This window comes from Rhipicephalus microplus, chromosome X (genome assembly GCF_043290135.1).
Source record: "Rhipicephalus microplus isolate Deutch F79 chromosome X, USDA_Rmic, whole genome shotgun sequence".
Lineage (NCBI taxonomy): Eukaryota > Metazoa > Arthropoda > Arachnida > Ixodida > Ixodidae > Rhipicephalus > Rhipicephalus microplus.
Genome location: NC_134710.1, coordinates 295,114,673 through 295,126,963, shown reverse-complemented (window position 1 = coordinate 295,126,963; position 12,291 = coordinate 295,114,673). Strand labels below are relative to the sequence as shown.

Below are 12,291 nucleotides of genomic sequence, written 5' to 3'. Positions count from 1 at the left end.
CGCGGGAACGAAAACCTGCCCACTCCGCATACTTTTTTCCCCCGCCACCTGGTTCTCTCTTATATTTAATTTTTACTCCTTACCCACCGCCTTTCACACGCCAACCTATCTCGATAACATTCTTCTGCCCTATTTTTCCCTTCCTGCTCTTTTCACACACCTCTTCTCTTCTTATCCTCCCCTTCTGTGGTTGGAGGAGAGCGATGAAAGAATATTTAAATATTTGAACAGAAAAAAAGAGGAAAAGGTAGGAAATGGGGGCGGACTGCACTATGCCTGTCTCTCAGTGAAGACACAAGAGAATAGGGCCGGATAAAAAAACTACTGCCATACTGACAAAGTGAACGATGTTAAAAGAGCTCGTTCGGAAACGATCGGGTCACATGCGTATCTTCATACTCATCTCCCACCATCACATATAGACGTGATAACGTTGTTATATATCCCGGCTGTCAACGGGGGGTCTTAGCGGCGAGCCTGAGCTGCTACTGCGTCGCGAGCCTACTACGCGGCCGCCATTGCATCTGAGGTGTTCATGCGACCAAGCGATAACGAAAAGTGTTCACTGCGTGAGCTCTCGGCGAAGAGAAAGAAAGCACACGTGCCGAGAGTGGTGTGTGCCGCTTTGAGCGGCGCCACGCCATCTAGTGAGCATTCTTGAAATCACTGGAAAGCAAAAGCCTTGAGTGGGGGCACGACACCTAGTGTGCGTTGTTGGAGTCACCGGAGACAACTCCTTGTAAAGCCCCTGAAACATCGCAAAGTATCGCGGCACTCTCCTCCTCCGCTCTCGTTTCTCCTCGGTCTCCTCTTCTTCGCACTCTCTAATCGAACGTGGCAACATCTGCCTTGCTCGCGCATAGCAGATGCCCTTCCCTGAAGAGAATGTTTGTATGTCAAGAAGCACGCTGAGAGCATTCGCGCCAGTCGTCTAATTGATCCTAAAATTTCCTAAACGAGTTTAACACTGGCCCATGATATTTCTGTGCAGTGCCATATTGGGTACACAATACTGTAGTAATACTGCAGAACACACACGAGTAAAAACATTTATACTTATTAAAGGTGAACCTGTGCCGACAACTCCAAAGATTGTGGTCCTGATGAGTCCTGTGAACATCAAAGAGGCTGATCAGCCGTTTTCGTTTTCAACTTGGCGCATATGAGTGGGGTCTGGCCAGGTGCTCGTGCCACGATTGTCTCTGCACGGAACTACAATGAGGAGCGCATGCGTGTGCCCTGTGCGCACAGTGATGGGCTGATAATGCTATGGGGACAAGAAGTCGCGACAATTTGTGCAGATAGCACTCACAGTTACTGATAGTTGAACCAACACCTTGCGCTGACGTTCGACGCGGGTCAGCGATATCGCTGACGGCCAATGTATCGTTTGGGGAGGCATCTGAGGCTCTCTAGTTGTACCTCAGAAGGCGTGCACTATTTACAGTTGCCTCACTCAAACATCTGTGATTGTTTCGTTAAGTGTTCATACGGAATAACCATATTCCGCAACGGCACCTCATGGAAGTACCTGACATACGTACTATACGCTGAAAGAACGAGCTAGCGAATGAGTGAACTAGCGTGCCACCGTAAGCGATGGCTTCACTAGGGCTCCATACGTGGATATAAGCCTTCACATATGAAAAAGCACGTATACAATTGAATGGAATGGCACGAACACATGAGGTTCTTAAACGAACGTATGCCCAATGACTCGGCCGGTCATGCGCACTTTGCATAGCTGCCTTCGAATCGCACGCCTCCAAGCTGATCGGTAAACGTGAAAGAACAAGAGCAAGCAATTTGCTCTGAAATATACGAAGACATAAGAGAAAACCAACAGACAATACCAGTGTTGATGTGAGTTTTCACACTCCAGTTTCGTTTATTCAAAACAGCAGTGCAGAACCTCTCAAGTTTCGCAATCATAATTTCTATGGCTTTTCGCGTGCATGCTAAGCGCACAAGCTAGTACCGCAAACTGAAACCATCAGCAGTTGGCGCAGAACGTGAAGCAGAAAACGTAACAATGCATTGATGGCAAAAAACATTCTGAAGAACAGTTAATGAAACCAAGATGATAGATGGCGGCGTACTGTAGAAATAACTGTGACGTGTCTACGGCGTTATAGCGGGCATCAAAACAAGCGAATCTCGACGCATACTTATAGTGGGAGAATCGCAACCTACCTCACAAGGTCGGATCTAAAATGTCGGCCTGAAGTTAACGTTTTGATTCTACCCAACCATACCTTTCATTGCCACTTGTTGCACTTAATGAGTGGTATCGTAGAGAACTTTCGAGCATCACTAGGCTTGTTCTGACATCAGAAGGTGCAAGGGCCCCCCACGGCACCCACAAGCGATGTCATTCTTCGGTGAAAAGTATTCCGCACAAAATGTGCGCGGAAGGACAAGTTGCATTTGGTCAAAACAGATGCGCTGTACCCCAGCGAGTCCGTGCTTCGAGAGCAAAGATGGCAGTCACGAGTGACTGTAAACAAACGAAGGATATGAGTGGTTCAACGTGACAGACTCGCTTGCTGGATTCCGTGCCGATCGACCATGCTCTCACGATCTCCAACGACAGTGCAGCTCTGGCCGACTGGGTTGGTCCTATGCCACCTCCTGACGCCGGCCCCCTACGACGACGGCAGCGTAGCTCTGGCCGACTGGATTAGCCCTACGCCAACTCCTGTTGCCGACAAGAGCTCTCGCCAGTGGTGCCCCGTCCTCGGACTCCTCCGACCGTGTTCATCTTTCCTGTCTTCTCCTTACTTCCGTCGCTCCCTGTCCCTGCACCTAGCTCTCCCCTTCCTCTCTGTCTATCTCTCTACCCTTAAATACGATTCTTTTATTTCCTTCTTTACCCCTATCCCTCGTGAGTGACTGTTGAGGTGTCCTCCCCCTGAGAGACAGTTTCGGGGCTCACTTTTCACTTCTTTTCATTTATAATCACTCCCCCCCCCGGCCTTGGAACAATACGAACGCTGCGCTAAGCTTGGAGAGGTCAAGGTAGGCAGACAAGAAATGAGGCTTGTGTATAACCACATACGTCGCTACTTTACGAAGATTCAAGGGCTTCAACGCCTTCAACGGCATCACGCTATCTAGTGAGTATTTATGATATCACCGAAAATCTGTGCACGCCCCCACCGCTTGATAAGGCGCGAGCATAAGACGCCTGCCAAGCAAGCTCCTAAAGAGGTTGTAACGCGTAAAGCGGCAGGAGGAGAAGTGGGTATTCACTGCGGCGGGCAAATTATAGAGGCCGCACGACTCAGTTGGCGTTGTAGAGCACGCGTGCAGGAGGAACCGAGAGCTACAACATCTGCTCGGGAACTGTTTATTGTTTAAAGTGGTACTGACACAAAAAAAATTTGACCTCGCATTTTTCTGCTGCAATGCGTTTCTCTAGGGCTGATAGTCATGACACGACACATTGCTGTATCACACGATAGACAATTATTTACAGGCCCCTTATTATCGATAAGTTTAAGTTTCGGTTTGAGAGAGTTAAAAAAACTGCGTGCAACTGTCACCACCTAGTATGTGCAACTCTTGACTACGTCAGCACACAGAAGTGTGGCACACTTTCGCACGATCCGCATTAAGAATTACTTTCAAATAGGAAATGGCACTGGAATATCACCAAACGCAAAACTTTCTAAGCGTGCGCCACGGCCACGCACTTGCAACCAGCCGCCGAGAAATAAAGACTTCGGGAACTAATGCGGTAAAAGAAAAATGGTGGCTATGATGTCATGGTAACTTGTTTCATTGACCGCAGCGTGGTGACGTGACGGAAGTAGGGGGTCCACGCTATGAAGTCGGTCACTCACGCAAGCTTCAAAATCTTTGTTTAAACACCTTCCAAGCTACATTCGCTGTTGATATCTTGCAGATGATATACGAATGTTCACGAGAAATGATTCCACCTCGCCCCCGAAATTTTGTGTCAGTACCCCTTTAACAAAAACACGAGCAGGTGCGCGGGGTGATGCATAAAGGAAAGAGGAAAAACAGGAGAGAAGGCGCGAGTTCGAGTTGTCCCCTGTCCGCCAAACCACTCGACTGGTGGTGGCGGTGAAGCAGACGATTTTTATTTTGTTTCTTTGTGATTCTGCAGGTGCTGGCATCGGGGTGCTACATGAGACGATGCGCTACGGTGTCCTGAGGAGAGTAGGGTTGAAAGGGCAGTGTGGCAGCATTCCTCACAGTCTGTGAAAATTGTGCACAAACACGCTGCTGGGGAAGCGAACCCCTGCCTTGAAAAAATGAAGTCCACTTGTCCACCTTTAAATCCAGCGAATCTATCTGTTTTATATATCTCACTGCCATATCGAGGACTCTCATATAGTTGGAAATCTCAGACGTTATTTGACCTTTGTGCTTTCTCACATTACATATCAGCTGAAAAAGCTACGAAACACAGAGTACTACAGAATAGTTCTAAGTTGTTTGTACGTTCTCTTCAAACATTTTTTATTGCACCTTCTTTTAAGTTTTTTTTTCATTGGAAAGAATCAATAGAAATTGTCCTCTTCCACAAAGTTATGCGATCAAGCACTCTATATTCTACGCATTTTGCCTTGTCCATAACAGCCGTAGATTGGTGTTGTTGCGCAAAAAATGTTCGATGACTACTACTATTATTACTACAACTACTACTGCTACTGCTACCACTACTACTACTACTACTACTACTACTACTACTACTACTACTACTACTACTACTACTACTACTACTACTACTACTACTACGTGCCGAACGGAGTTAATAATGTGAAGTCAACCACACTGTCATTGTAACTATGGCAATTAGACCCACCAGACAAAGTAAATATATCGTGCTAGGCCAACGAACATCCTACTAGTTTCTTTCTTAAGCTATTGGAGTCTACTGATTCCGCACCCCATGAAGGATCATGTGACGATATGTTCACAGACGGTAGCCAAAGCCACTGACACAAAAACTCAGCACGTCTTGGCACGAAAATTTCTGGAGCCTTTCCTTTTCCACCGCAAGTTATCGAGTAGTCCTAGCACTAGCCCTAGCGGTCTCCTAATGACCGGAGTATGTTGAGTTATTCTTACCAGGCTTCCCTGTTGACAAAGCTTTCGGATCGCACAGGAATCGTTGATGCACTGGACCTGCGCTTTCGTTTCGGCAAGCGCCACCTTGAGCTGCAGACAACGCAGAGAAATTGCCAATACTGTTCCGCAACACTGTTCCACAATCTCTGTTACGCTTTACAGCCTTTTGCTTTTGCTTTGTTTTTTACCTATGCACAGCAAAATAAATAAACCTCATGTGAATAAATACACTAAATACCCCACCAGCACGTTGGTAAGCGATATGGTGGCTGATCTTATTTCGCTTTATCTGCTTTGTCATGTATTGAATTCTATGGACATGAATATTCATAGACTCGACTTACGTTAACTGATGTGACCGATTGCTACCAAAGAATGGCTCATAACTATCACAAATATCTTAAGTTTGACTGAAAATACAACTTGCATCATTCGATATAGAGTGAACACAAACGGTTGTCGCAACACGGTCACCGCATTAAGATAGATCCAGTTCACCCACGCGATATAGGCCATGCAAGCACTGACATGTGCTTTTTGATCGCCAGCAAAATAAAAGTAGTCATAAAGTATAAATAAGGTTAATTTCGTAAGTCTGTAATTTACCAGGTGTTGCAATTGCGTAACTTTTATCAGAAGCATTAAAGTAGTACTAAAAATAGTTTTTGTTGCATGAGTAAATTGTTCTTTTGCAATACCAAAAAGTCTCTTCTTGCCGTCAACACGTTTGGTAAGCGAGGAATTCAAATACATAAAATGCTTATCGGGTCGCTGCATTGAAGTTTCTGCAACAAATCTCCAACAGTCATACATCTTGACAGCATCCACTGTGGCCTAAATAATTTTGACTAAGTAAAAATGGAGTACACTGTCTCCTGAGGAGGTCAGAAGCTCCAAGTTTCAATAATTTATGCCGAGTCGATGAACACGAGTACACTGAAATAATAACGATTAATCACAATGATACGAACGAACGAAAACCCGTGAAGTTTGACCGGCAGGCACGTAAAGCGATTTCGGCACGAAACATAATTAATAGGGTCCCACGCACTTTTCTTATTGGCCATGAAATGACTTCACGCAAGAGCTTATTGCCTCACCAACTGTCCACCACAAAAAAAAAAAAATTAGAAGCCGTGCAGTACAAGCGGTGTTTTAAAGATTTGTGATACCCTGCAATACCTTTCTCTCTTCTTTCGCCCCACAAAAGCACTGGAAGCTACGCAGGAGTATATGACACGGGGGAAGAACGCACATCACGTGCACCTCCTGACCTTGAGCAATTTTTCTCTTCGAACACGCGGCTTTTCATTGTGATCGCGCGAACCCGTCGTGGCTTCCCGACGTGGCCCCAGTAATTTTCGAGCGTGCCATCATCACATCAGCCAATTCAGAGTACTAGGACCTATGACGCTATGAATTTCTAGTACATAGCATTATTTGTCAAGGGAAGAGAAAAGGATATTGGCTAATTTTGAGAATTTATTTTTAACCCCAGGTCGCGTGCTGCGCTATATTATTGAGGTCGCGTGCTCTCGAGCGCCTCGACTACCGATCAGCAGTGTTTTCTGGCCCCACTCAAGAAGTGCTGCAGGGCCCCTTCAGTTCTAAAGCGGAACTGATGGTCAGACTTATCTGACCATCGGTTCCGGGACTCGCTCTCTGGATTTCGTGCCGACCAGTTTTGCCCCCGCGATCTCCGACGACAGCGCAGCTCTGGCCGACTGGCTCGCCCTACGCCATTTCCTGCCACCGACAAGAGCTCTTGCTGAGTGGTGCCCCGTCCGCGGACTCCTGCGACTGTGTCCATCTTTTCTATCTTCTCTTTCTTCTGGGTGTCACTGACTGCGCCACGCTGTCTCCTTCGCCTCTCTATCTCTAGACCGTTTAATCCTAACCTTTTAATCCCTCCTCACCCCCATTCTTTGTGAGCTACTGTTGAGGGGTCGCACTGTGATGCAGACAGTTACGGGGCTCAGTTTTATCGTATTTTCTTTTTAGGAATCACATACAAAAATTAGTGCCGCTTTTTTACAGCAAAACGCGTTATGAAATCAAAACAAATTAAAACATGGGTGACGTGCGGCGCCGTAGTTTGTCTCCACCGCCGCCGCCGCTGTGCGTAACTGATATCACAAGAAATAGGTAAAACTCAGTAAATAAAAAGAATTAGGGCACAATGGTATTACCCGGGTTTGTTACATGCCAGGCCGGCATTTTACCACAGAGCCATGCTGGTGCTTCAAACTTATTTGAAAACTGGCCTCAGCAAGCTTGATGTAGGGAAAGGAATCGCACTAATAGGAGTAATAAAGCGTTTTAGAAAACAAAGGACCAACTGGCGTCACACAATACGAATCTCGTAAAGAGGGGAACATCTAATGACCGAAACCATTGAAAAAGCTTGTTATTGTTCACCAATTAACTGTGGCGCATGCCCACTTGAGGCATAATTCTTTATCGTCGTCACCTTGCATAAAAGTATTGCACAATAATCCTTGCAAATGCGTAGTGGGTACCACGCTTCTCGGATGAGTGATAAAAGATGGCACAGTGACTGCCAGCCTACTGCACAAAAATTATGAATATCTATAGCGCAATGGGTACTCAGCAAGTGTGCTTGTAGCAGTTACTCGAAGATTGTTAAGACAATGCTCTTAAAAGTCGCTCTTGGTGCTTTGGCCGTGACAGAGCTGCGCATTTCGCACAGGCCTGGCGTTCTTTATTGAAGGTATAGCCATCGCGGAAGTAAGAATATAAACTGATCGGGAAAGTACGAAGAAATTGTTATCACGCCAAATTGTTGTGCTTTGTCAATTTAGCCCCGTGTAAATACAATTAAACGAACGTTCATTTACATTGCGTGATTTATCTACGTTTCTTTTGTGATAGTGTTTGAATGCTAAAGATACGTCTCATGATGTGTAGTAGGCAGATACTTTGCGCTAAGTTCTGACAGAATACCTACTTTTGCAGCATAATTGTGGCTTTGTATAATGAGGAATAAGGACGTTTAAGAACTTGGGAACATTACTGTAACTGTATAAGGAACGTCCAGAAAAAAATTCGCTGCTTCGAAAACCTACGAAAATTTACGGAATGTATACACGTACACACAATTGAAATTACACGGTTTATGTTTTGTAAATAATAATTCAGTGGTGTATCCACGTGTAACTGAAATCACAGAACTCTCAAACAGGACCATGATACATGCTTTGTGCTATTCGTTTATTCAAGGGCCGGTAAAGTTTTCAGCTGCGAGTTATCGATTGTGTTTTGAGCGATCCGTCAAGCCTGTTCTAAAAACGTCATTCTCGGCTTCATGCTCAGGTACCACATTTTCAAGCGCACGTCGGCGATGCACTACACAAACGTATAGATGGTTAATCCCTTAAATTTTTACAGCCATGACCGCAATCTTGTTCGCGTCGATCCCATCAAGCTCTACTGTGAGTCGCTGATCCGTGCAGCTTGTTTCACCCGGAAAACTCAGCTGTTGCGGGCAGGAGGGCACCAATAGCAGAATGGTTGAAAAATTTATGTAGAAAAGATTGATAAGGAAGGGCGGAGTCTGCATTGTGTGTCCTGCTAAATTGACGGAAGGATGAACTTTAGGCTGGTCTTCTTGCAGCTCGAACCGATTAAATCATTGGGGACTGTTCAACAGAGAAGTTGAGGCTACGTTGAAACAAACCACAAAAGTTTAATACATTACTTTAGAATAGGAGCCTGTGGGCAGAGGGAAACGGGGAGCTCTCGCGGTGGTTTGCTCCTTTTCTAGTCGGGGTATGGACAGGTGCACTGCCTTGTTGAAACGCCGCGGTGAAGTGGTACCTTTAGTACCATAGGCATCAGAGGCTGAGTGTTCAAACGGGTAGAGTTGACTCTGCATTTTCCATAAAGACACCTCACACAATCAGACATAGCTCGGCGGGCTCACTGATCAGTTGACTCAGTCGTACTTATTCAGACAAAAATTAGGCCTTGAGTCTTAGCCTGAGTGAATCAGTTGATGAAAAAAACTATTTACTCTGAGTCCGAGTGAGCCCAATTGCAAAATATATTTCTTGAATAAACCTGAGTGAGCTATCTCAATTTTTATTGCCAACCGATGGTCTTGTTTATGCTCAACTTACGCATTACCAGCAGGCTTATATCAGCTTACGCTGTACACACAAGTCTATTCATCAAATCGCAATGTATATCGCAGTGTTTAGGCGCTACTTCAGTATTTATTGATGATAGGCATGAGGTAGGGGGAATGAAGTGCCAAGTTCTCCCCGGCAAACTCATACACGAAAAATTTCTCGTGAGGGATGCTCTTCATAAAAATATCCTTATTGTACTGAAACCACTGATAACTCATATTTGAAGGTACAAGATAAACAGCCTTATTGTAAAGCACAGAATGAGTCAGATATATGGTAAAGAGCAACGGCACCACAACAAAAAATCTAATTTGACGCTAACAGACTCATCAGTCGACTCATTCGGCTCACTCAGACGCAAGTGAAACGTGAGTCTGAGCCCGATGAAGTCAGGCTGAGTTATATGGTGGTGAGCGTGAGTCCGAGTGAGTTTTCAGAGCAAAATACATTTCTCGTGTGAGTATGAGTCAGTTCCAGTTTTTTTTTTGCCGACATGACAAATTCGTGTGACCAACAAGCCAATTCACCTTAGTGGGTTGGATAGCGACTAAAGCTGCTATCAGCTAGTAGAGTACTCTTTCACCGCACCCACGCATAGTTACTCAATACGGCGTGAAGCAAACGCTCTACCCGAATTATTCTACGACCAGTGTTGCCATGAGAGAATTCATGGTACATAAACCCTTGAGGGTAAAGGAGCATGTAGAGCAAAATAAAACATATGTTGGTACGTTTCTATTGTGGGTTACAGGAGATATATCAAGGAAACGTGAAATATCGCAGATATGAAGTCCGGTACATTTATCCAACCATGAATGCGAAAACAAAAGGTCTCATTTAACTTGCTTTTTCACTCACCTCCAAAGAAGCCTTCCTCTTGATGCAGGTGGTCGCTAAGGAGAGTTGTTCTATGTTGTAGTCTGCAGAAAATAATGGCACATGTGGCAAAGTTGGAGTGTGGCGAATTTAACATAGGTTATTTAATTGATCCCAACGTTATTACTACCAACAAATTGTTCAAATATTCTACTCAATTGAGTGAAGAGCTGTACACGACACGAGTTGTACACTGGTCTTCTCAATATTTAAAAAATAGTTCGATAATGCTTTATGCAGTGCATACAGAAATTATTCAGAGAAGCTCTAGAAGGGAACATGGTATTACTTCTAGCTATCTTGTAAATAATCTTAAAGATCATGCTTTCATTGCTTTGATTAAAGAAAATTTGATATTCGTGGATAAAGTGAACAACTAATTACCTTTTATTCTTCTGTTATGAATGTCACGCGTAAACCTCATCTTCAGGCCAGAGAGATTTGAATGACCCTTTTCATGTTTAAGTATTTTTGTGTATGAAAAGCTCTCTCAACCTGTTTATATTGAATGATTCACTTATTTGGGAGAGGGGCTTGAAAACAAGTGGTCGCTAAATGATGAAATGCTTAGGCCCAACATGGCAGTTAGGCCTAACACACCACACACAGAGGAGCCGGTGGTGCATGAACCCCTATTTGTCCACAGCAGGCGATCTAAAAAAATAGATGGGGGCCACTTGGAGGATGTTTCAAAAAATGTGTCTGAAAATATTAAATAATAAAGTACATGCAAAATTTGCTTGCTGCCTGCATAACTACTTTTCCGTCATGATAGACTTTGTAGTATGTCTAGGTAAAGCAAGAAACAATCAAAAAAGTTAACTGTGCATTTTACTAGAACGACCAGTCACCCTCTCAGATAATGTCCAATAATATATATATATATATATATATATATATATATATATATATATATATATATATATATATATATATATATATATATATATATATATATATATATATATATATATATATATATATATATTATAAAGGAAGCACTCGTTTTTTTTTCGGGGGCTTGCTCTTTTTTTGCACGTCATTTTTTTCTTCTTAGCGCTGGTCGAGCATGAGGGCTTAATATGCCGCCTTTGCTTTCTAATATTCCTCCTTTCTCCACCCCAAGTGCAGGGGCTAAAACTTGGTGAACTTGCCTGCCTTTCCTCACCATTTCCCTTTCTGTCTCTAGCTATTACACTCGGCCATGGCTGCGAGCATGGTTGCTAAACCCCCGAAAGAAGCGCGAGCCTTTCGTCACTGGTATACTCGTCTCGCGCGGAGGGAAATCTCGGCGCGACAGCTGCACGAACTGTCTCCGTTGGTGGGCGCTGTTGATAAGCGACGACGTGGCTGGTTTTACGCGGACACATGATGGTTTAATTCGAGCTCTAAAAATTTTTCTCTTTAAAAAAGCACTAGGATAGAAGACAGAAACCGCAAAAAACAAGTAACTACCGAAGAAGAACAAGTGATGAAGCATTGACCTATGGCATGGTGTTCTCATTTCGATAAGTATGTCGAAGTTATATTGGTACAACTAACTTCTGATATTGCTGCAGCCTCAATGAAGATTCCGGTGCTTCAATAGGGTGATCCACAATGACTCGTGTTTCATAATAGAGGCTTGTAACCCCGTACTAACAATGGAGGCCAAAAAACCGTCCCTCCCACGTTTTTAACAATTTGACAATGTTCACCTACCCTACGTTAAGGCTAACACTGATGCTACTGTCAGCTAAAATCGGGGTTAGGATTTTAATTAGTGGGATTTTAAACTCTGAGAAATTTTATTACTTTTCATTCGAGTTGCGACATGGTGTGAATTGGTGCAACGCAGGAGAAAACGGGGTACTGTGACGCATTGGAGTGAACTCTAACTCAAGCCGCCAAGTCAACGAGTTACGCAGCGTGGAAGACGACTACGAGAATGCAAGATAACTTGAAATAGTACGAGTGAACCGTAATATATTCAAAACGCGTCTTTTTTTTTTCTCACGTCACCTCAAACTCGCTTGACAAGACGTAGGTAGTTGCAGTGTTATTTGAAAGTGATCACTTTTTCAATGACGTCATATGTGACGTTAACCTTGGGTCACGTGATTCCAAGCTATTGAGGTGCAAACAGACACTCCCGCTGGGCAGATGCCATCACGTGGGATCACTC

General features: G+C 44.2%; 1 protein-coding gene across 1 annotated transcript in view; it reads right to left on the bottom strand.

Annotated features, from left to right (window-relative positions):
- LOC142777188 (antimicrobial peptide microplusin-like) overlaps positions 1 to 12,291 on the bottom strand; it is a 70,926-nt gene that overhangs the window by 33,794 nt on the left and 24,841 nt on the right. Inside the window, exons 2-3 of the mRNA XM_075881501.1 lie at positions 10,110 to 10,171; positions 5,101 to 5,190 (exon numbers count right to left, since the gene is read on the bottom strand). Of these exons, the coding sequence (XP_075737616.1) occupies positions 5,101 to 5,190; positions 10,110 to 10,171 (152 nt within the window). The remainder of the gene's footprint in view (positions 1 to 5,100; positions 5,191 to 10,109; positions 10,172 to 12,291) is intronic.